The sequence below is a fragment of the Plutella xylostella genome, chromosome Z (genome assembly GCF_932276165.1).
Source record: "Plutella xylostella chromosome Z, ilPluXylo3.1, whole genome shotgun sequence".
In the NCBI taxonomy this organism is placed as follows: domain Eukaryota; kingdom Metazoa; phylum Arthropoda; class Insecta; order Lepidoptera; family Plutellidae; genus Plutella; species Plutella xylostella.
In genome coordinates this window covers 14697097-14722507 of record NC_064012.1, presented here as the reverse complement: position 1 = coordinate 14722507, position 25411 = coordinate 14697097, and the positions used below count along the sequence as shown (strand labels likewise).

The 25411-nt window shown below is 44.1% G+C and overlaps 1 protein-coding gene across 1 annotated transcript in view; it reads right to left on the bottom strand.

Annotated features, from left to right (window-relative positions):
- LOC125491254 (F-actin-monooxygenase MICAL3) overlaps window positions 1–25411 on the bottom strand; it is a 57162-nt gene that overhangs the window by 12866 nt on the left and 18885 nt on the right. Inside the window, exons 3-22 of the mRNA XM_048632772.1 lie at window positions 22618–22794; window positions 21991–22158; window positions 21344–21428; window positions 20442–20629; window positions 19675–19845; window positions 19039–19236; window positions 18123–18327; window positions 17623–17799; window positions 17112–17279; window positions 16419–16558; window positions 16024–16093; window positions 14632–15953; window positions 13023–13148; window positions 12121–12258; window positions 6234–6362; window positions 3973–4062; window positions 3369–3523; window positions 2624–2842; window positions 1819–1973; window positions 555–661 (exon numbers count right to left, since the gene is read on the bottom strand). Of these exons, the coding sequence (XP_048488729.1) occupies window positions 555–661; window positions 1819–1973; window positions 2624–2842; window positions 3369–3523; window positions 3973–4062; window positions 6234–6362; window positions 12121–12258; window positions 13023–13148; window positions 14632–15953; window positions 16024–16093; window positions 16419–16558; window positions 17112–17279; window positions 17623–17799; window positions 18123–18327; window positions 19039–19236; window positions 19675–19845; window positions 20442–20629; window positions 21344–21428; window positions 21991–22158; window positions 22618–22794 (4188 nt within the window). The remainder of the gene's footprint in view (window positions 1–554; window positions 662–1818; window positions 1974–2623; window positions 2843–3368; window positions 3524–3972; window positions 4063–6233; window positions 6363–12120; window positions 12259–13022; window positions 13149–14631; window positions 15954–16023; window positions 16094–16418; window positions 16559–17111; window positions 17280–17622; window positions 17800–18122; window positions 18328–19038; window positions 19237–19674; window positions 19846–20441; window positions 20630–21343; window positions 21429–21990; window positions 22159–22617; window positions 22795–25411) is intronic.

Genomic DNA, 25411 nt, shown 5'->3' with positions numbered 1-25411 from the left:
TCTTTATGAAAGATCTTGGTTTTTGAAGAATATCGAGTTGTTTGTGTATGTTCTACATGCAGTAACATATGAATAATATACTTTTACTAGACTGAAATCCCATGACTAGTAAATAAAAAGCGACAGTGTAAAATGCTAACAGACGATAAATAACGTCCATTCTACTTCTAACGTACTTCTTCGAGCTACGAGTATATATACAAAAGATATTGATAAATCATATAAAACTCGTTTAGTCGCTGACACTAGCATATATGTATGGTGGTGTAGTGACAGTTTACTTTATATTTACAGAGACTTCGCTTTGCGAACTACTACAACTTACTGTCACTGCCGACTTTTATAAGGAGACCTTACTACATTATATTTTTATCTTGTAAGTCATTATAAATATTTGCATCTCTGACAATCCTTTAACGTATAAATCTTCCAAGAAAACGTCAAGAAACCCACGCCACCCTTTCATCAACCATGATCTAATGCTTCCACAATTTAACACTGCTGCCGCCCGGCACGTGTACCTCCCTACCCTAAGCGAGCCGGCAGCGCGGTACCTCGCTGCTGTCGGTCGGGGCTCGGGGCTCGGCTGGCACCTCCCGCCGTCTGGCTTCGAGAGCGTCGCGGAGACGGGAGCAGGATTCTGCGCCGGAGGAGGAGCCGCCTGGGGAAGGAAAGGCTCGTTAAAGCTTGTTTGATGAGCCACTTGGTGAATAAAATACACCATCGCTTGACAAGAAACACTCACTAGGGATGGTTTTTCAATAGTCAGATGAATGTTATCTGACGAATAAAATTGTTGCTGCCACTGTCTAATACAAACACTCAGACGCGACAGCATCAAAATTATTCCCCAGATGGCTTTTATCTGGCTATTGAGAAATCAGCCTTGGTGAGTTTTTCCTTTCAAACCGTGCCGTTTCAGCCAAACGGCAGATAATCGTGCGCAAACATACATGCATACGTACGGATCAAATAAACAATACTATCTTTTTTGATGCCGGTAAAAAAGGTTTCTAAGGATCGTTTCGTTTCCAGAATCACCTAATGGCCTAGTGTAGATTTTTCTTAAACGAGCATTGAAAATAGACGCAGATTATTATAGTGCGGAGCTAGTACAGCGCGTTTACCGCATGGCGGTGACTTTCCCGCGCCACATAATTTCACGTTTACTCACTACTCAAACGGCGAAAAAACTCGCACCCCACACACTGGCCTCAGTATAAACAGTGTAAATCATTACCGTCGTTAAGGTAAGTAGTCTCCGCCTCCGCCTCCTCTCTCCCACGTCCGACACACACTCACCGTCGTCAGAGTAGTCGTCGTAGCCGAACGAGTCGTCGGACAGGTACACGGGCGACAGCCGCGGCGCGCCCGGCCCCGCCTCCGCCTCCGCTTCCGCTTCCGCCTCCTCTCTCTCACACACACTCACCGTCGTCAGAGTAGTCGTCGTAGCCGAACGAGTCGTCGGACAGGTACACGGGCGACAGCCGCGGCGCGCCCGGCCCCGCCTCCGCCTCCGCTTCCGCTTCCGCCTCCTCTCTCTCACACACACTCACCGTCGTCAGAGTAGTCGTCGTAGCCGAACGAGTCGTCGGACAGGTACACGGGCGACAGCCGCGGTGCGCCCGGCCCCGCCTCCGCCTCCGCTTCCGCTTCCGCCTCCTCTCTCTCACACACACTCACCGTCGTCAGAGTAGTCGTCGTAGCCGAACGAGTCGTCGGACAGGTACACGGGCGACAGCCGCGGCGCGCCCGGCCCCGCCTCCGCTTCCGCTTCCGCCTCCTCTCTCTCACACACACACACACACACACACTCACCGTCGTCAGAGTAGTCGTCGTAGCCGAACGAGTCGTCGGACAGGTACACGGGCGACAGCCGCGGCGCGCCCGGCCCCGCCTCCGCCTCCGCTTCCGCTTCCGCCGAGCTCTCTTCCACGTCCGTGTACTCGTCGGAACTTGATTCGTCTTCGTCACTGGGGAGAGAACGAGGTTAAGTTAATACGGAAATAATGTATTCCACTGCAGAATACACAAATAAATATTCTCCTTCGGAATACATAACAAAATAATAGGTAGGTTAGTCATAATATCATGATTTCCGCATATTGATTAAAAAGGCCCTTATGCGCTAAAGTTACTTGCTGATTCATTTTTACTTAGATCTTCGATAAAATGGGGTTTTCTTTGCTTTTACGTCAAATCATTACCGTGAAAATAACTCATGTGAGGTTAGTTTTTACTATGAAATAAAATTAACACACACGCACGCACTCACTCACGCCTTGTACTAATGTACTGCCTTGCGGGGTAGGCAGAGGTGCATTGCTGCACCCACTTTTCGCCAGAGTGTTATGTTAGTCCCAATGTAATAGGGGGCGGGCCTATTGCTATTTTACGGGCACATCCAAGACCCGAGAAGAAATATCTGTGTTTAAACAAATATCTGCCCGGCCGGGAATCGAACCCGGGACCATCGGCTCAGTAGTCAGGGTCACTAACCACTACGCCATTCGGCCGTGAAATAAAATTAATCACCTTATTATGCTAGCCTTATCCCACCCATTACAGGAGTATGATAGGTACTTATCCCACCACATAACCTATCATTAATATAACCACTTACCTAAGCCCGCCAGCGCCAGAAGTCTCGGACGCCAGAAAGTTGCTCACAGTCCACTCGTCCTCGTCTATTTCCCTCGCACAGTGGTCCGAAGCCTCCAGACTGATGCGTTCGGGCGTCATGGCAGCCGCGCCGGTCTTCGGTGGCCCAGAGTCTGGGATGTTCGCCCCACTGTGTCGTAAGCAGACTAGGCGGGTGCCGTTGCGCTCCATTGTGTAGTTTCTGTGGGGTTGGGTTGGGGTTTAAGGTCTTCGCACATTATAAAAACTCACCGGCGACTCGACTCTATGCTAGACATTGATATTTAAGCCCTGTGTCATATGTTCATGGTTTAATTTCAAAAAATGATTATAAAGTAGTGTACAACGAGTGGCCTACGCATCGTACAGTAAATGTCTAGATAAACTAAAGGAGTGTGAGTAGAGTTGCTGCCGCGTTAGCGTGGAGTTGTTATAATGTGCGAAGACCTTTATTAGTTTTTGTGGGTATATGAGTGAATAGTGGACGAACGTTGTTTTTCACGAAATTCTAGAAGTTATAGAACAGTTGTTCAGATTGCTGGGGGTTTGAGTCAACCCCTTTCCGATGGTCCACTATTTACGGGAGATTCATTGGAAATGACGTGACGTCACGCATCTTGCAAGCTTGTGTTGCGCCATCGCTTGTGCCCTGTAAACTCTCAATGCTTCTGCTGGGCCTCCTGGCGCACAGTGCGCACGCCCACAGCGCGCACAGTGCGCACACTCACCCGGGGCGCAGCGCGGCGGCGCACAGCGCGCAGCGGAAGCACGCGCGGTGCAGGCGGCGTCCGTCCGCCGTCACGCCCTCGGCCGCGAACACTCGGGCGCCGCAGGCAGCGCACGCCGGGCCTGAGGCCGCGTTGCCGTGCCAGGTTTTCTTGGTCTGATGATGGAGGATAATATTAGCCTAAGGAAACATTTAGGGCCAGTTTTTGATCCATAGTTAACTCAACCATTGGTCAAAAATGCCTACCATTAGTTAAAAACCAACAAAATTCGTATGCAGCTGTCATGTTTCAGAAGTGATTTGAATCATATGGATTCGCTAAAATTAGGCGAAAAGTGTATGTAACTAGATGAAGCGTGAACGTTACCTGGACAAGCTGGGTTTACTGAGTCTGTTGATTGAGGGCATATTATACCTATGTAATTCGGCATATTATATTATGTAATTCAGAAAATGGAAAGAATAATTGTTTGTAATCCAACCAGTCATATTTTGATTAAGCACACTATACTGTGAGTACGTACGCACGTGTAACGTGCTAAGTTTAATATGCAAGGATTAGAAAAAAGCATAGGCTGTACGAGTTGTTATTATGATAAACTAACCTCTTCTCGTTCTTTTTCTTTCTCCTTCTCTTTCTTTTCTTTGGCTGGTTCTTCGACTTGCTTCACGAACTTATTAGCTAAGTTTGCCACCTGTGGAATCATAATCCATATTATTTACGAGGGCTACACCGAAAAGATCGGGAATAGAATACTTAAGAATAAATTAGAGTGAAACCTTTTTGGTGTATCAAATGTAGTGTTTTTTAGGGTTCCGTAGCCAAAATGGCAAAAACGGAACCCTTATAGTTTCGTCATGTCCGTCTGTCCGTCTGTCCGTCTGTCACAGCCGATTTACTCGGAAACTATAAGTACTACAGTGATGAAATTTGATGGGAATATGTGTTGTATGAACCGCTACAAAAATATGACACTAAATAGTAAAAAAAAGAATTGGGGGTGGGGCCCCCCATACATGTAACTGAGGGATGAAATTTTTTTTTTCGATGTACATACCCGTGTAGGGTATCAATGGAAAGGTCTTTTAAAATGATATAAAGTTTTCTAAAAAACATTTTTCTTAAAGTGAACGGTTTTTGAGATATCAGCTCTCAAAGTCGTAAAAAGTATGTCCCCCCCCCTCTATTTTTATAACTACGGGGTATAAAATTCTAAAAAAAATAGAGGTGATGCATGCTAATTAACTCTTTCAACGATTTTTGGTTTGATCAAAGTATCTCTTATAGTTTTTGAGATAGGTTGATTTAACTGTAATATTATATTTGCTGCTACGGAACCCTTTGTGCGCGAGCCCGACTCGCACTTGGCCGGTTTTTTCAAACATAATTCCATTTTCGAATTTTAAAAAAAGTAAAAAATAAAAGAGTATTGACCATTTGAATTTGACAAGTCGGTGTAAAAAATGGAGCTTACGCGGGAACATTTCCGTGCAATAATTTTTCACAACTTTCGTCGAGGTTTATCTCAAGAACAATGTCTCGCCGAGCTTGTTTCTATTTATAAACTTGAAGCACCAAGTAAAACGACTATATATCGTTGGTATTCTGAGTTTCGCCGTGGAAGTTCCTCTCTTACCACAGTCCCTTCTACTGGTCGGCCAAAAACAGCGGTAACACAAGATAACATCGATGCTGTACGCCAGTTAATAAAAGAAGATAGACATGTGACATACGAGCAGATTCGGGCTTCTCTCAGCATTGGTATGACAGCCATTCAAACCATTTTACATGAAGAACTGGGTGTCAAGAAGTTAGTTTCGCGCTGGGTGCCCCACCGTTTGACCGAGGAACAAAAGTCGGCTCGTGTTAATTGGTGTCGATCTGCTCTGCAACGGTTCAATGGAGGCAGTTCAAATGCTGTCTACAATATCGTCTCTGGTGATGAATCGTGGATTTATTCATATGAGCCCGAAAGAAAACATCAATCGGCAGTTTGGGTCTTCGAAGGTGAGGTCAAGCCAACAAAAGTTATTCGCTCACGCAGCGTGTCGAAAAAAATGGTCGCTTCGTTTGTATCGAAAACTGGCCACGATTCCATTACAAGAACAAAGGACGGTTACTGCTGATTGGTACACAACAGTTTGTTTGCCGGAAGTCGTAAGAGAACTTCGTAAAACTAACCCGAATCGTCGTATAATCCTTCACCACGATAATGCAAGCTCTCATACCGCTCGCAAAACAAGAACGTTTTTAAATATGGAAAACGTGGAGTTGATGGACCATCCTCCGTATAGCCCTGATCTGAGCCCCAATGATTATTTTACATTCCCAAGAATTAAAGATATGCTACGTGGTCAACGGTTTAGCGGCCCAGAAGAGACAGTATCCACTTCAGACTGGAATTACTGTTTCAATGATTGGTTTAATCGAATGAAAAAGTGCATTGAATGTCACGGAGACTACTTTGAAAAACAATAAAAGTAAATAATATTATGATATCTTTGTACTTTTTTCTATTCCCGATCATTTCGGTATCGCCCTCGTAACGCAAAAATAATTATTTAATTAGGAGATCTTCGCATCGTTTAGACGAACGATGATCGCCATTCGCTTGTTATGACGACGCCTCAGGGTTCTTTCAGGGGACTTCTTAAGGCTTTATCAAACCGAACGCGTCAGAGCGCTAACTTGTCGCTGCGCTATGACGCTAAGGTAAAATACAGTCAAACAGAGCGCCAGCGCTAGCGTTGCCTTGCGTACTGCTAGCGCTGGAGCTCTTTTTGACGTTGCGTTGTGTACTGCTAGCACTGGCGCTCTGTTTGACGGTATTTTACCATAGTAGTAAGTTAATATACTATAGCATACCTTCTTAGTGCCGTGGTCTGGTCGTCCCGAGTCCCTGAGCTTCTGGTCGAGCTTGTGCAGCGTCTCGTCGATCTGCCCCCACTTCTCTTGGTTGTCGCCCTCCTTCAGACGACGCTGGCGACCGAGGAACTGACGAAAGATAATGACCATATAACATAACAAACATAAATATAGAGTGTTCACATTGAAATATCTTTATTCGATAACAAACGTTTTTTACAATTAGTTACCAGGGTCCCTAAACCCTGCTCTTTCTGCCGTGCATAAATTACAGATGATGTTGAATGTAAGACATTATAGTATGGATATATGTTAGTACCGGTCCCAAATTTGATAGAGCTACAGCTTTTGTAAGAGCCAGGCTCTTGTGTACTAACAGTAATTTAGAAACCGATATTACAAATTGATATTTACACCCGAGCACCCAAATAGAGCGGTGGTAGCTCAGTCGGGTAAGCGCCAGCTTCTCACGCCAGAGATGCGGGTTCGATCCCGGCGCTGACATGTACCAATGAGTTCTTTTAACTTAAGTACAATGTATACCATCGCTCTTACGGTGAAGGAAAACATCGTGAGGAAACCTGCATATCTAGATCTAGCACATCTAGATATGTGAACCCACCAACCCGCAGTGGACCAGCGTGGTGTGGAAATTGTCCAAGCTTAGGAAGGCAGTTTAGACCTTGGGGATATGCACAAAGGTTCCATTCGAGAGAGCCAGGTGCAGGTACTTACACCCCCACAGAGAATAGAATAGAATAGAATAGAATACACCCGAGGATCGAACCCGGGCCTATGAAGGTTAAAGCAGGGTTTCTACCACTAGACCACAGGTCTACTTTGACCGCAAACAAGATACTTTCCTACATTACTGCACGGGAAAGTTCTAGACTTCTACTACATCTATAGCATACTTACCTAACATAAATAAAAAAATATTTGGATAGTCCGAAGTAATTTCAATATGAAATAACTCTAAAAGAGTAATCTCTATCTCAATCTAATATATATATATATATATATATATATATATTCAGCTAAAATGATTACTGTGACGTTAACGTAACGTTGTGTCCGCCACACTATATTATATATATTGTTAGCGGTGTCCGCCACCCCGAGAGCATCACTAGCCGCGCGCCTATAAAAGCGGAGTGAGAGGTTGCGCCGCCCTCTTTCCCGATCCAGCCGTCGAAGCGTTAGCACTGTTCAGCTCGTATCTAGTGTAGCTAGGTTATTTAGTGGTAGGTTATAGTTGTGTTTAGCGTGGTTTAGTTTGGTAATTTAGCTGTGTAAATTATTGTTCATAAATGATTAAGTAAATAAGTTTGTAAATATTAATTGATTAAAGGTTGTAGGTAACATGTGTTTATTTTTTTTTATTTTAAAAGTTAGGCTATCCCTAATTTCAGAAGTGGGATAGGCTCCATAGCCTATCTGACGCTGGCTTTAGTGGACATTCTGATAGCTTAGATTGCTTATTGCTTACTGCTTATGTAAATAATGGCTGAACGACGTAGTGCTAGAAGTAGGGGTAGGATTAGGCAGGAACTGCATTCAGACGGTGAAGATGCAGTACATAACCAGCTTGGCGCTATCTTGTCGCGATTAAACGCGCTAGAGGGTAGTGCGCTGGCCGTCCCCCGCGCCGGGTCCGCGCAGCCCAGCGAGCCGTGCAGCGAGAGCGGCGCGCGCGCTATCCTAGCGCCGGGCGCGTGCCTCGGCGCCTCCACCAGTGCGGGCAGCCCCGGGCCGACGCCGACCCCTGCCGCCGTGGCTGTACCTGCCGCCGCCGCTGCTACTACTGGGGGTGTCGCCGCGCCAGACGCCACTGAGCGACTCATAGGCGCACTGAGCGCCCTAACACGAGTAAGATCTACCCATTATTACATTTCAAATTTTGATCCAAGCTTAAACGACATCGATTCGTGGTGTGAGGAAGTTGAAAGAGCTCGCATTGTAAATAACTGGGACGACAACGAGTGCCTCGCAAGGATAGCCAACTGTCTGAAGGGAGACGCTCGTTGTTGGTTAAATGAATGGGTCACTAATGACCGTACCTGGACCAACTTTAAACTAGAATTCAAACCACTGTGCTCACGGAGAATCGATGTCGCGAATATTTTGTTTGATGTGATGTGTTCCAATTCTGACCGCTATGCCACGTATGCTGAGTATGCGAGGCGATCGTTATTACGATTGAACATAGTAAAGGGCTTAAGCGATGATCTAATCGTTGCTATCATCATTCGTGGCATAACGGATGTTCAAATTCGTGCCGCTGCTTCTAATGCCATGTTGCTACCGAAAGACCTTGTAGATTTTCTATCGATCTATACTAAACCTACGGTCACTACCCCACAAGAGTCTGCGCGCCCATCTCGAAGTAAATTCAGTGAACCAAATTTCCGCAAGCGCAGTAATGTTCATAGTACACCTACCCGCGAAATAAAATGTTATACATGCGGTAGCGTTGGCCATGTGCAACGTTTATGTCCTAAGCGTTTAATAACTGACAAACCGACTGATATATGAGTGCAACAAAAACATCCGTGAATAGGCCTAGCAATTCGAACAATCGTGTGTGTTCATTTTGTAAGAAGCCGGGTCATGACGTCACTGTGTGCTTTGCAAAACAACGACCTGAAAGTCGAAATGTAAATAATGTAAATTTTTGTAACAAATTGAATGGTTCACAAAGCGACAGTGACGTCACCACTGCGGTCGTGGAAGGTATATCGATGTACTGATAGATAGCGGGTCTCGCGTGTCGTTAATTTCTGAATCTGTTCTAAAACATTTGAAATGCGCCTGTTTACCTACGAATCAAGTACTTAAGGGCATAGGGAGCCAAACTATTAAGTGTAACAGTTACGTTACTTTGGTACTCGAGTTTCAAGATATTGATTTAGAAGTTGATTTGTATGTTGTCAGTAAATCCTGTATGAACGTACCTTTGTTGATAGGTACTAATGAGTTAAATCGCGAGGGAGTTGCCTACATACGTGTAAATAATAAACAGCGACTAACTAGATAACTTACGCGAGACGCTGCAAGTATAAACATCCGCCGGGTTTTCTATAAACATTAAGAAGAGTACGTTTTTGGCTACGGAAGTAGAGTACTTAGGTCGGATAATATCACAAGGTCAGGTTAGACCGAGCGAACGAAAAATAAAAGCATTAATTGATTCACCTATACATACAAACGTAATACCTTAAGGTCATAGATTAAGTCTTCTGCGCATTTTTCACGACCAGCACAGTCATATCGGAGCGGACAAAACGATTGACTTAATTCTTTGTCATTTTTGGTTTCTTGGCTTACGGGCGTTTGTCAAAAAGTATACCAGTCATTGCCTTGTCTGTCTCTCGTCAAAAAGAATTCCAAGAGCCCCTCACCAACCAATTTCTCCATTCGAAACAATTCATCTCGATGTATTAGGCCCCTTACCTACTGTAAACGAATGTAAATATGTTTTGATAATAATTGATGCATACTCAAAATATTGTCTGTTGTATGCAATTTCTTTGTTGGATATCCTAAGTTATTGGTATGTGATAGAGGCCGTATGTTTGAGAGCGCTAGTTTTAAGTCTTACGCTTCTGAGCTAGGTAGCCAACTACACTTTATAACGCCTGAAATACACAACGAGAATGGACAAAACTGGAACGCTACTGTCGCACTATGTTAAGGATTGAGGCCACAAACACTGACACACCGTGGTCGGACTCACTCGGGCGTTTGCAGCTAACTCTCAACTGTACTAAACAAAAGACAACGCAAACGTCACCCTTACATCTCCTAATTGGCATTGAAGCGGCTACACCGGTGATAAGGTCACTCATACGTGACGTGGCGCTGGATAACACATGGCCAAATCGTTGCAGAGGCAGCGTGCATCTGAACTGCTGGAGATGAATAGAGAGAGGCAGGGTGCATATGTAAATAAAAATCGCAAACCAGCACGCCTCTTTAAACTTAACGGTATGGTCTTTGTCACAAAGTGTTCACAGATGTCTGGCAAGCTGGACTCAGGGATGCGAGGGCCTTATCGTGTAAACAAGGTTTTGCCCCATGGCTGTTACGAACTGCAACTGCTTAGTGGTTCATACGGCAAGATAACTCAGGCTGCTGCTGAGCACATGGTTATTTGGCGAGGAGAGTGGACCTGAGTCCTGTGCAACTTTTTTCAATTGTAAGTAATCTTTAACTTATTGAAGTTGAGATTCGACTGACATCAAGTGGTGGTGTCTCATTGTGTGTATTCCCAGTATGCGTATGCTAGAGATGTATGTATGTATGTATGTACGATGTGTGAATACATGTTCATGATAATTATATGTGGATAGATGTGTGTTGTATGAGATGGGTACCCGTATGAGATAAATGTGTACGAGTGAAATAAATGTGTAATTAGGACTAGGTGATGTATGTAAGAATTTTACGTAAGTGGAGGGAATGTTGAACATGCTAACATGGTGCCTCTGTTCGGGATATGCAAACATGGTGCCTCTATCCATATGTGTTTTGGTGTTGAGCGTGGCTCCGCCAGTGATAAGACGTATGGCGTTGAGATGTTCTCCGCCAGTGAACATGCTAACATGGTGCCTCTGTTCGGGATATGCAAACATGGTGCCTCTATCCATATGTGTTTTGGTGTTGAGCGTGGCTCCGCCAGTGATAAGACGTATGGCGTTGAGATGTTCTCCGCCAGTGAACATGCTAACATGGTGCCTCTGTTCGGGATATGCAAACATGGTGCCTCTATCCATATGTGTTTTGGTGTTGAGCGTGGCTCCACCAGTGATAAGACGTATGGCGTTGAGATGTTCTCCGCCAGTGAACATGCTAACATGGTGCCTCTGTTCGGGATATGCAAACATGGTGCCTCTATCCATATGTATTTTGGTGTTGAGCGTGGCTCCGCCAGTGATAAGACGTATGGCGTTGAGATGTTCTCCGTCAGTGAACATGCAAACATGGTGCCTCTGTTCGGGGTATGCTAACTCGTACGCTGCCCATATTAATATTCTGAAATGTGACAAGACTGACAAAAACATAATAAAATGACTTATTTACTGACTGTTGACTGCTTGCTTATGCTAGCTTGAGTGTTTGTTTAAAGCCCAAGTCATATATTTTTATTTTGTTACAGCAATGGAAGAAGACATTGCAGACAGTGAAGCTCAGCGATGTGAGCAACAGGGTCCATCCAGGGAAAACGCCAACCAGCCAACAGAAGCCGTACCAGTGGAAGTCATCCCGGAGAGTCCAGCCAGCTGCCATGACGTCTGAACATACGTGACACACATCAAGGAAGTGTTCGAGGACGAACACGTGTCAGGAGAGGCCGTGTTAGCGGTGTCCGCCACCCCGAGAGCATCACTAGCCGCGCGCCTATAAAAGCGGAGTGAGAGGTTGCGCCGCCCTCTTTCCCGATCCAGCCGTCGAAGCGTTAGCACTGTTCAGCTCGTATCTAGTGTAGCTAGGTTATTTAGTGGTAGGTTATAGTTGTGTTTAGCGTGGTTTAGTTTGGTAATTTAGCTGTGTAAATTATTGTTCATAAATGATTAAGTAAATAAGTTTGTAAATATTAATTGATTAAAGGTTGTAGGTAACATGTGTTTATTTTTTTTTATTTTAAAAGTTAGGCTATCCCTAATTATATAATATAGTGTGGCGGACTCCTAGCCACTAGTTCAGATGATCATCAACAGATGGCGCTCGGAACTCAATACAGTGAAGATGTATGGGAACTACGCAAATTACTATGGACTCCAAATGTCCGATGGAGGACATCGCGCATTCGAAGTTTCGGAAGTCGGAGGATCCTCCCTTTGCATGGGGATGCTCTACCACCTCCAGCATCTCCATAATAGTATACCTGCTCGCGATCCCACTTGGGCACTTTCTCCGCGTTCTTGGGCTCGGGCCGGCCGAGCCGGTTCTCGAGGATCTTGCGCTCGATCTCCTTTACGTTCCAGTCCTCTCGCTCTATCTTGCCGACCGAGCGGAGCAGGTCCTTGGGAAGAAAAAAAGAGATATTCGTTGATTTTATGTTATTAGATTGATATGAAACATTGGAATGACAATAGATGTTATTTATTTTTATTTACTTATTCTTCATTGCACAATATACAAAAGTAGTTATGTACAATTAGGTGGACTTAATGCTTAATGTTACAGATGGTAAATGAATTATGATCTCTTCTGTTCTTTTAGTTATAAAACAATATAAGAAGGCGTGAAATAAAACGATCAGCAATAAAAACAACCCAGAAAACAGGGCGCAAATATTTTTTCACGGATATCCAAGTCATTGAACAAAAGTTGTCAAGATTGAGCCCCTGAGTCTAGAATAGAGCCCCTGAATCACCCCATTTCTCTTGGTCCACAATTTACGGGACGCCCTGTATAAATGCAGATACTTAATGCGTTTATGACATACTAGCTGTTCCCGCGCGCTTCGCTTCGCCTTAAAAAGCTTTCCCGTGGGAATTCCGGGATAAAAAGTAGCCTATGTTCTTTCCCAGGGTCTAGACCATATGTATACCAAATTTCTTTCGAATCCGCAGTTACTTTCGCATTTATAATATTAGTTAGGATGGGCTTGGTAGACTGTACGGCACAGTTTTCACCAAAGCGAAGAGAAGAGGAGTTGTGTTTTGATAACCAATCGCATTTCGATATTTCCACATCCCTCTCAAATGTGGAAATAACGAAAACACATCTCTCCTCTCCGCTTTGGTGGAAATCCTGGCCTGTACCTTTAGGGTTACAACTCACCTTAGGCTTAGTAGACTTGGCCTGGCTAGGCTGCGTGGTGCCAGCCAGTTCGGCGGCGAGCCGCGCCACCCTCGCGCCGCCGCCGCCCGCGCTCCGCCCGCCGCCCGCCACTATGCGGCCCTCCTCCTGTCAGGGTGGGTATAGGTTAGTTGGGGGTCTAAGTTACTAATGCAAAGGAACTTTAAGGAATGATCGGCAGTTTAGAGAATGCCCTTTTGACGTTGGTTTATGTATGGGATTTCGAAAGAAAAAAATGCATTGTCTCAACGGCCATACTATAATGTCGACATTAAATCTATTTCCGTCTCTTTCCGTCCGTATACTGTCAAAGGAAGGCATCAATATAGTTAAGGTCGACTTTAGCTTAAAGTTCCTTTCTGCGTAAGGCTGTGAAACTGTTTTAATTGAGAGAAAAAGTTTAAGAACGCACACCAACAATACCAATTTTAAGAGCAAACAATCATATATTTTTTTAATTTTTATACTGATCAAAGTTTTATGAGCCTGGTACGCAAAGTTACGTATAGTAGTTTGCAATAGAATCCAACAATCATGTAAACAAACCAAATTGTTACGATTACTCCGTAATCACATACATTTGACGATCAATTATGAACATAGTCTGATTTCAACGAACGCACCATTGTTTTCACATTATCTTCAACACGATTTAACTTGTATTTATAAGTTAAATTTGTTAAAACATTTGCAACGTAAAAATTTCGAAGTATTTGACAAGCTGTCATCTTAGTTTTTCATCGAACTCTATAAGTCATTGAAAAGTTAGTGTTGTTCGTAATCTGAAGTTATCTTTTATTTTTAATTTAATAAATTATTTTAATTTAATATTATTTGAATACAATAATATATTTTTTCAAGAGCTTAATATAATTAACCATAACGAAAAAAGGAAGAGGAGGAAATGAAAAAGCTCGACGGCATTTTAGACACGGCAAGCGATGACACAGTGGTTCCATTTATAATTACGGTCACCGGCGACACTTCTGATAGTGATGATAACGAAGACGAAGATTTAAATTTGATTTAATAAACACTTTTTTATATATAATCAGTTTTATTTTATAGTCTATGGCTTATATATTTAATCTAATTAGAACACTATGACATCACTATGGGCATAAACAATACGCTGTCAATGTCAGTCCGCCATATTTGTTTACATGATTGTTGGATTCTATTGCAAACGACTATATATTAATGTGATTGATATCTCACAATGGTGTATCACTTAAGAAATATTGGATTGGAGATTGGTAACTTCGTTCATAAACTCTCAAGGAAGACATAACAATAAACAATAAACGATGTAAAACAACAATAATTATTGATGTTAGAGAAACTCTGTTATAAGTACGTTAGTTGAACACTGTGAAATAAACACTTGGGGTGACGTATTAGATGTTTAGTTTTCGTGCTCACACTATAAATAATTAGATAGAACGAGCAAGCGAACTGCTATCAAACAATCGGAGCGGCCAGTCGCTCAGGCCGTTAGATCCAAGTCCGAAACCACCCGGACCGTATTTCTTCACACTGGTTAAGAAGAAACAACCATGCAACAACACAACTCAACACCCAGTATCCTCACATAGTGCTGCAGTTGTTTCTCCAGCTTCTTGACTCTTTCATCGAAGTGTGGGGCGCTGGCGCGGTACTGTTGCAACCCGTAGTCGTTCTCCAGATCAGCTGACGACGCGAAGTCTAGACGGGGCTCAGCCGCTAACATCTGGAGACTCTTGTCGAAGCGTTGCTTCATGATCTCTCGAGCCGCTTTCCTTCTGCCTCCAGACTTCTTCTTGTCGTTCGTCTTATGTTTCTGCATCATGTCCGAATGCCGCTGCACTTTGAAAGCCACTTCTCCTGAGTTCCGTCGTCGAGGCACGTAGTCAGGGCTGGTGCTGCGTTGTGGTTTAGCTCCCTGAATGAGCTCAGAGACCTTCTGTCTGCGCACACCCATGTCAAGATTCCCAAAGGAATCCCTCTTCATTCGAGGCACGGGTATACGCGTCCTGCCCTGCACTTCGGACATTCCTTGCCATTTTAGAGCCCTTTCGAAGGTGCTGGCTCCGAGAACGGATTTAGGTTTAGGGCTCTGCGAGTGTCTCCGTTTGCTCGACTCGTATATTTCCGCGACGCGTCTGGCGCCCGCGACTGACTCGGGAGCACCGATGGAGTTTGATCGACCAAAAGGTACTTTCATTACTGGCGGGGCTATCCGGCAGTCCGTAGAGACGGATCGATTAAACTCCTTCTTCTTGGAAATATCAGGAGAAGGCACTACAGCCGTGTCTAAATCCACATCGTCCAAGAGGTTGGAGAGATCAGGGAATCGCATCGAGTCAAAGTCCAGTCCCTTCAGTTTCCTCTGGGGCTTCACGGCCGGCTCGACGTCGATGTCGTCTAAAATGTCGGATAAATCTGGGAAGTTCATAGAACTCAAGTCGAGGCCTTTCAGCTTGCGCTGCTGTTTCACCGGCTTCTGTTCGGAGCTGGTTTCGGCGAAGAATTTCTGTAAATCTTGTGGCTTGGGTTCTTCGACGTGCCGTTTGGTCCGCGGTTTTGGCTCTGGTTGGCTAATTTTTGCTTTCGGTTGTGTGATTTTCGGAGTCGTTGGCTCGTTCAAGAGCTGAGCTAGAGTTTCCCTGATCATTTTGGGACTCGGCGCTTCATCTTCATCGAGCAAGGCTAATATTTCGTTCTGTAATGTTTTCTGTTTCTCTTTGTGAGCGTGAAGGTCTACGACGGCGTCATGGCCGTCTATGAGGCGGGCGAGCTGTGAAATCTCATCAAGGTGTAGTTTGCCGATCTTTTTACGTATATACTCCTCGGTCTCGTTACTTACTTGTGGCGCCCTCTGTCCGCGGCGCTTCTTCCTGTAGCTCGAGTGGGATTTGTCCGACTCCACGGCAGCTGCGAATAAAATGAGACTTTAGTACCGTATCTTAAGACGTTAAATTGCATATTGGTTTGAGATACTTACTTGCATACATGTAGAGAGACTGGTCCGGTGCGGTCCGGGCGTGCTTCTCCTTCTGAATGTTCTGCTTCATCTGGGAAGTAAACGAGCCGATTATACATCGGAATTGTTTGTTATTACACTACCTTTGCCTAGAAATATTTAACCTAATGATTACTGTAATATAAGATACTCTCTAAGGCTCAAATAGGCTACTTTCGTGATATTAGCGTATACCGACCGAGCCAACCAAAACGGCACGACACGTAAATATCTAGCTAGGATTCCGCCCTCCTTACAAATGATGAAGAGTGAGAAATTGCTTCCTCGTCTCGCTTCCGTGCCATCTGTCGGTCGTCTTCAAAATCTCGACTCTAAGCTTGCGCATATTCATTATAGATGTCGCAACATCCACATACCTGATCGAACACATGCTCGGTCTCGTGGTGCACGTGCGGCACCTCCCCCTTCAGCGCGTGGTAGATGCGAGTGAGGTACGCGCGCACCTTCGCCTCTGAAGGTTCCCGGAGCGAGCCCGTCGAAGAGAGAGGGGCTATGCCTGCGGGGGTGACGGGTGAGGGGTTAAACTTGGTGGTTCGGAATCATGATTGGGAATCTTATTTTGTGACTATAGTTTAAAGACTGACCTTCATAAAACAAAGGGGTTATTATTGTTATTAATTATGAAAACTTCGTAGTTACACAGTAAAAACTCAAAATAAGTTTCTAACGTTGATGCTTTGCAAGTCTCTGATAGACACAGACTGTTCTATGCATTCGTGGAGGGTAAGCTTCTTGATTCTTCAGTCCCGCAGTTACGTAAAAATACATATAGCCCACATTCCACACGCCGCCTCCAAGGTCATAATCAAGCAAAGGCGGATGTGACATATACGTAGAATAGTGTAGCGTCTGTTTTTTTAACTCAGATACTAAATTGACAGATTCTGAACAGTTCTTCAACTGTCGATTGTCCCGCGATTAAGTAACGATTGGCGAGACAATCGACTGTTGACCCATGACGTCCCCTCTGCTGGGGCATGGGTCTCCTTCCAATGAAGGAAGGGTGTAGGCCTAGTCCACCTCGCTGGCTGACACAGTACTAGTCTCACCGAAGTTGTGTTGCAGCGCGTGGTACACGTGCGGCTGCTGGCTGCCGGGCGGCAGCAGGTCTGGCCGGTAGCGCCGCAGCAGCGCCGACAGCGCGCCCGAAGCCGCCGCCTGTCGCAGCGACGGAGCGCCCACCCAGGTTAGCAGGACTTCGTCGGGGACTTCGGCTTCTGTGGGTGAACGAAAGGAAGTGAAATTATGAAGGAATTAAATTACGCTGATCAAGCAAGGACACGATCCCAAGCAACATGCGCTGCTTCTGTGGGTAGAGATACTGGGTGATATATGGTGCTATGATTTTGATTTGAATGAATGAAAAGAAATCACATGAACAAAAGTAGCGAGGCAATGACGCGGTTGCGTCACGAGATCTACGTTCAAAAGAGGATGAAATGACGACGGATTAGCGTAAATTCAGTACTCTTACCTAATCGTATCTTTGGTATAGCTACATGTGGCTGCGGGTTTTAACCGGTTGAATTGAATGCCATATCGTCGCTAGTGTGGTCTCACCTCGGCGTCGCTTCCTGGGCTTGTCGGGTGCGTCGAGAGGCTGCGGCTCGTCGCTGTCGTAGAAGCCGGCGACGCGGTGCGGCGTCACGGCGCCCCGGTTCAGGTTGCGGTAGCGGGTGCCCGGCTCGAGTGTGTAGCCTCCGAAATCGCGGTTCAAGTTTTCTGGCGTGGTTTGTGCTGTGGACAGGAGATATATTTAATTACATATCTTCGTCTCAAGGTGTCAACATCGAATGAATATAAGTATTTGTCTTGAGGCCGATGTGCTGCAAATAACAGAATAACTAATCCTACCTTTACAAAAAAGTTATATACGCACTACCTATCGTGATTTCTGAGTTATTTCACCAATAAAAGTTGCTCAGTATGCTGGTCACATTATAAGAATAAGAATAATATTTATTTGGAAAACTATAGTCCAACATTGTCCTATCGACGACGGATGTATAGCACAGGAAAAATCTCATTGCTACAAGCACGCCATCACTACATTGACTCACCCAGCAGCCTGTAGATGGACTCTCTCTCGGCTATGACGTGCAGTGGATGCGGCTGCGGCGACTGCCCCCACGCCCGTACAGCCCACGCCGCGTCCAGGGCTGACAGGAACCCTCGAGCACAGCCCGAGCCGGTCGGCCAGAAGGGCTCGAGGAGACTGTCGCCGACTAACTGGCAGAGAATGCGGTGGTTGTGGCGCTCGATCACCTGTGGAGAACAGGTCGGTTAACTTTATAACTTTAGCAATTTTTTAACAGCATGCTAATTTCATCACGCACACGGGATTGCATGCCATTTTCCCACGTCTCGCGTGCATATTCCACGCGTTAGTTCGAATTCGAATCCAGCCATGTACCAATGAATTCTTTAGAAATAAGGAATTTAAGTAATGGAAACATAGACAGGAAACTTGCACTTCTTCAAACCTATCGTGAGTACAAATGTACAGCGTAAGGTTCCCCATAGTGGTTTAGCGAAGTCCTTGAGCGTGGTCACCTCTGGCTAACCCTTCGACTATTTAATTACCTATTTATACAAAATAATAATCCCACAAAACACTCACCAAACTAGCGTTCTCAGCCGCATACATGGACGTAAAGTCAAACAGCGCCACGTCAGGCTCGCCATAGTGGTTGAGCGCGAAGTCTTTGAGTGGCAGTCTGCCGTAGGTCCTAGTAGACTCATCATCATCATCAGCCAATAATATTCCACTGCTAGTAGACTACGAACTAAAAACTCACCAAGCTAGCGTTCTCCGCCGCATACATGGACGTAAAGTCAAACAGCGCCACGTCAGGCTCGCCATAGTGGTTGAGCGCGAAGTCTTTGAGTGGCAGTCTGCCGTAGGTCCTAGTAGACTCATCATCATCATCAGCCAATAATATTCCACTGCTAGTAGACTACGAACTAAAAACTCACCAAGCTAGCGTTCTCCGCCGCATACATGGACGTGAAGTCAAACAGCGCGACATCAGGCTCGCCGTAATGATTGAGTGCAAAGTCCTTGAGCGGCAGTCTGCCGTCCGTGGAGAATCGTGCCGCCTCTTGAGCGTAGCGCATGAGGGCTGCTCGGTCCACATTGTCCACGTCTAGGAGACGGGACACGTCGGAGAAGTCCTGGGGAAAGAAGGAATTATGACACTGAATTTGATATTATACGAATGGAAAGTGAAGCGTATGACCTGTCTACAGGGTCGATTTGTAACAATAATGTTAGCAATTCGGAACTAGTACTTGTTTGCCTTACTACATTGGCGATGGGGACGGTAGGTAAGTACAGTAATAAAAAAAAATCCATACAACAATATTGACAAAGAAATATTCTATTAAAGGTAAGCGTCCACTCTATGACAACCTATCGTATGCGTATCGTACATATCACAGCAAACGGATTTTCATAAAATTATGAAATGCCGATAAAGTGGACTTGTGTGAATTTCTCTACAAAGAATACTGAATGCGATGCTTCCGATCCGTCCGATGCCGATAGGTGGACGCTTACCTTTAAAGAGCTTTTGCCTATCGGTCCATGTCATGTCATGAGGACAAACTAACCTTCAGAAGCACACCCTTATCCAGCAGACTGTGTTTCTTGGCCGTCATGACGAAGTAATGTGTGTCGTCCTTATAGTAGACGATGTTCTCCAGGTCTATGCCGGTCTCCTCGTACAGGTCCTTGAAGAACTTCTGGTTGAATATGAACGCTACGCCGCTGATCTCTGGCACCTGTTGGAAATATTATGTGTTTTTAGTCATGATTTCTATACGCGAAATGGAGTCGTGGTGGCGTAGTGGATACTTTGCAAGACCGTGGGTTCGACGAATCCTGCCATATACCAAAATACATTATGAAAAACAACGTGAGGAAACTGTACCCAAAGTGCATTGTACTCATTCGAAAACTGGGATTACAGTTTTGAGCATAAATGTATACGCTATATCTACTACTCAAAAATAAGTGGTTAGTTTTATATAACTATTGTTATGAGTAAAAGGAATGTTAGTCAGTCACCTCTGCGCTCTGTCATGAATACCTACAGGAATGACCTACTCTCGTAAACGGACACATACGTACAGTTTAATAAGCGACCTTAATTACTGAAATTGTCGAATTAACAAGATAGTATCTTTGCCGACACGCACAATGTAATTGTATTCTGTTCTGTGTTATATGCCTAGTTGTGATTAAGTTACCGTCGCTGACTGCCCAGGTTGCGCCTGACGATGTATTTAAGTACCTACTCGTTATACCTACTGGACGAAATTTTACTCCCCCATTTTCTATTAGGAAAATATGTTTACTGACTTAAACCACAACTCACCGAGGCCTCCTGCTCGCTGTGCCTATTGATGAAGTTGGCGGTGATGGCCATGGCGAGTTTCCCTCTGAACTCCTTCCGCTTGAAGCCGGCGAGTGTGTTGCGGCGCCCGTCCGCCCCCACCAGCGTGTCGAACTGGTACTGGCTCACCGGGTGGTCGGCGGGTAGGACGCGGGCTCGCCAGCCGAGCGCTGCGGGGGAGAGGAGGGTGGTTGGTATTATATTATATATTTTTTATTTTATTTGTTTATGTAGCCTTTGTAGTGTCTCACTACTAGGCAAAGGCCTCTATGGTTATGAGAACAACTGGGCAGAACTGGGGTCGGACAGCTGATCGATGATCGATCTGATACCATATGAATCTGCAGAAATACATAATAATGTTCTTCATATAAGTATGTACTTTGATAAATTATATCCAGGCAAAAGAGAAACACACATGCTTTTTTTTCACCATTACAGCAATATCTGCCTTCGATGGCGAGTACCACAGCCACACCACGTCGCAACGACATAATGTGGTCAAGCTGTGGTTACGTGTGAATTGTGTGGCAGCGATAAAATGTCGATGTGGTTGTGTTGTCGCTGTCGTTGCGATGTGGTAACCATGTGGTCGTATGCAGTTAATAGGGAGAGGAGGTAGCCGCGGTGCCGCCGCCGCGTGGCGGCGTTGCCGACGCGATGTGGTTGCGATGTGGTCGTATTACACAAGTGGTCGATAACAACGGCAAAATGTGGCACGTGTGAATTGGATTATTCATTTTCAATACAAAATATACGCCCGACCACTCGGCGTGGTTGTGGTGTGCTTGTGGCTGTGGTGTGGTTGTGGTACGTATGATATGACCCTTAGACTGTGGACTAGGACACATTGTTTAGAGGTTTCTCTATAGTTTTCAACTCACTTTCATTATTTTCTGTGACAGTGGGCTCGAGCAGCTCCTCGAAGCTGACTCCCTCGTGTATTTCCACGCCCAGCAGCAGAGACACCTGGAAGATTTGTACATTTTAGATTAAGTAAGTATATTACATATTTTGAAGAATATTTTAATTTATACAGACGAGATAATGGGAGGTGCCGCGGGATTAGATTAAAATGTCCAAGTGTGTAAGCAGCACACAGGAACACTATCTGTACCATACTGCTCATAGACCAATGGACGGATGACCAACACGGTTAGACAGAGCTAGACGCAGGACCGACTACTTTACATGCCCATCCGACAGTAGGAATCGTTTTATCTACCCTAATCATACTTGGGCACACAATTTAGAAACACAAACTGATGGTCTTACCGGGTTTAAAACACAGGATATTTTGCGAATTGAAGCAGAGCTTCTACAACTACACTAAAGATGCTGTCTGTATTTTACAATATGGGTTACACCAAAAATTTAAACGAAATTAAAGGACATTAAGCGTTTTGTATAAAAAATGCCCAATTTCCTTTTTTGCTCTCTTAGTTTGACAATAATAACTGAATGAGCCGGACAGCAATACATTTAATTTAGTTTAATTGTTTGGAGCAAGTCTCCGTAATCAAGTAAATACCTTCATCAAGATGCACTGCAGCTGCCTAATGCTGATGTGGTCGATGGAGCCGGCACAGAACTTGCCGAGGAACTTCTTGGCCCCGAGAGCCCGGAGGTCCTGGATGACGAACGGCCACAGATGCAGGACGTTGTTGCGAGACATGCGGTCGCGCTTCTCTACCACCACCTGTGGGAGAGAGATGGGTAGAGGTCAGTGTGAGGGGTGATGAAGATGTTTACGCTAGTTGATGAAAACACAATGTGAAAATTGCGGAATGACTAATGCAGACTCACTTCATCTCACTCTATTCGCAGGCCGGTCCATTCTCTTCCCCACCATAATAGCCATCGATGGCTGTGTCTTCCTTTTTTTTCTGGACATTTATGCTGATTACAACCACCGAGTAGAATTTCCTAGACAGTACCCTCGGCCGTAGTAGACTCGTGCCCCAGCAGTGGGGACGTAATGGGTGGATGATACTCACTATCTATCAATCTACCTATCATGGCAAGCTGATTTTCCATATTTAGCCTCTTAGGTGGGCCATTATGCGTGAAATACCTAGCTATTAAGCCACCCAAGCTCACGCCAGTAGACGACCTATATTGCTTATGACTTCCCGGAAAGACCCCGGATGATACTCACGACTTTGGCCCCGAGCAGCTGGCACTCAATAGCAGCTCGCAGCCCGCACGGGCCGGCACCGATGATCAGCACGCGAGTGCCGGCGCAGGCCCGCCCCTTGGCATACACCTTGTGGTTGGCGCGGGCGTCGAACTTCTTGAACAGCGCCTGCGCCTTCCAAGAGCAGGACAGCTTCGCCTGGAACGGGGATAGAGGAAGAGAGTGAATAGATGATCAAAGATGATTAAGCCCGTCACAGACTTAGCTATAATATATATTAATATACCGTACTATAATATATATTATAGCAAGGTACCACACACTATGAAATATATATTTTGCCTTCATTAATTGATGGTCGCCCTAGTGTTCGCATGTATATTACGGTATCGCTTGGTGATGTTACAGAAATATATATTATAGCTGAGTGTGCCGTCACTGCGAAAATGTATAGAAAATTATAGTATAGCTAAGTCTGTGACGGGCTTTAGGATCAAAGGCGCACGGAAAAGCTACATAAATATAGTGTCGTAAGAATTCGCGCTTAGGTTTGCAACTTTGATGAAAAATGGCTTATCTACTTAGGTACAAACTCGCCAAATAATACAGTCCCGGAATAGGGCAATTTAGCTTCTTTAAGACTGCTAGGTATTGCCTGTAGTTACTAGATACCTATAGTAGAATTTAAATGAATTTTTTTAATGCTTCTGTTTAATAAGTTAAAAACATAGACTAATATTGTGAAACACCATATAGACAAGGTTTTATTTTCTATGTTCTGTTTGAAACAATTTTACATGTTTAAGGTCAATAGTTCTATGGCGCACAGCTGCAGAATTGTTACTTTTTCGTAACATACTAAATTGGTTCCGGTTCGTTCGATTACATTATTTTGTAAACATTTATCACAATGTAAAAAATAAACATACTTTTTGCTGCATTAAATTCGCAAAGTTGCAAAACTATAATAATATTCGTTCGCATTCGCTGCCGTCTAATTTCATTACTAAATAAAATATCATGTAAGCACCTAATTGCATTTTATAACACATACAGATTGAACATTGATAACATTAATGAAAATCGCATTGATTGTGCATTGGCCTGATAACAGATAATAAGAAATTAATGAATCAGCCATACCTACAAAAAAAAAAGAGATTTCCAACCAAGTAGAATTTAATGGAAAATTCTAATCCAGTACCGAGTAGTAGTAGTCATAACATAATCATCATTATAAAATATTTGAATTGTTACTTCACAAGTTTACAATATTGGCCCGTTGTTGGTGCAATCATTCGACATGAACCACGACGTACACTCATCAAATTTAAAATGTGATGCCTGGTGGAACGGTGTCGGCAATGCCGATGAAGTGGACGTACTTGTGTGAATTTCTATACAAAAGAATACCGAATACGATGCATCCGTTGCAAACAATACCGATAGATGGACGCTTACCTTAGGAAGATTAAATATAAGTAAGCATACCCACGTATGTTTTACGCCAGCACGATGTAAGAAGTATTATACTAACACTTATGGTCAAAAAGCAATACTTTCACTAAACATAAGAATATAGTTTTGTACCCTTAGATGTAATAAACTACTTGAGTAACTTTATGGTTACATACATGTGCCCTACATCAACAGAGGCAACATGACATTCAATAGATCATCCATCGTCATCATCAGTCCACAATTTATCCACTGGTGGAAACAACGCTAAGTTTTCCACCGGTCTTTTCACAATCATCGTAAAATCAGAGCAATTTTCGATCAGTGTTATCCTTATCACCATCACATCACATATCTATTCTTAGATAAACTGTCGCAGCATTTCTCAATCAGTAGATCGAAAATGGAGCAGTTACAGCATACCTAGTAGTCCAGTGCCAGATTCTGTGATCTTAATTATCTTAGATTAACAATATACGGACAAGATGGAGTGAAACGTATCGACAAGTAATACCAACAATTCTACCACTGAGCTCTTATTTTAAATATTCTTATTATGAGCTTTTATTACTTCGGCTAGAAAGATTTGTGACTTTATTCATTGGTAGAATGGTTGGTTCAGAATTAGGTCGATTGAACTTGAAACGGTTTGACAGTAAACAAAATAACTTTTCGCTTTGTTTTTGTATGTGACACACCATTTGTACAAGTATTCTTAGCCCCTGTTTCACAATGTCTGGTAAGTGGCTACATGTGAGATAAAATACATGCTGTCACTGTCAAAAAAATAATAACAGAAAGTGACAGCACGTATTTTATCTCACAGGTAGCCACAAACCAGACATTGTGGAACAGGGCCTTAATCTATGTTAATGATCAAACAAACATACGGGACCACACTAGAACGACGTGTTAAGGTGCAAATTGGCGTCAGAAGATATGAGGTTTCAGCAGGCATGTTGCAACGTTACTATTCATACTCGTATATCCATACGTCGGCGTCGCAACGGGAAATATCACTGATAAAATTGCACTATACATCTTTAACTGTAACTACTGACATAGATATTATAGGTACAAGTGAATCAAAAGCCTTTTGTAAGCTTTGCCAGTAAAATCTTTAGTAAGTTTTGCCAGTGAAATCTTTGAGAACATTCTGTTCAGACATTTCTTTGACTTCAAAGAAAACTTAACTGAATTCTAACATTCCTGCTTGAAATTTGATTTAAACTAGAGCAACAAAGTATGCATTGTAAGTTATGTATCCCTCAAGGGTACCCTGGGTAGCCCGCGAATACACTGAGAAGAATATAACGAAATTTCTGAACTTATTTTATAGCCTTATATTATATCGGTT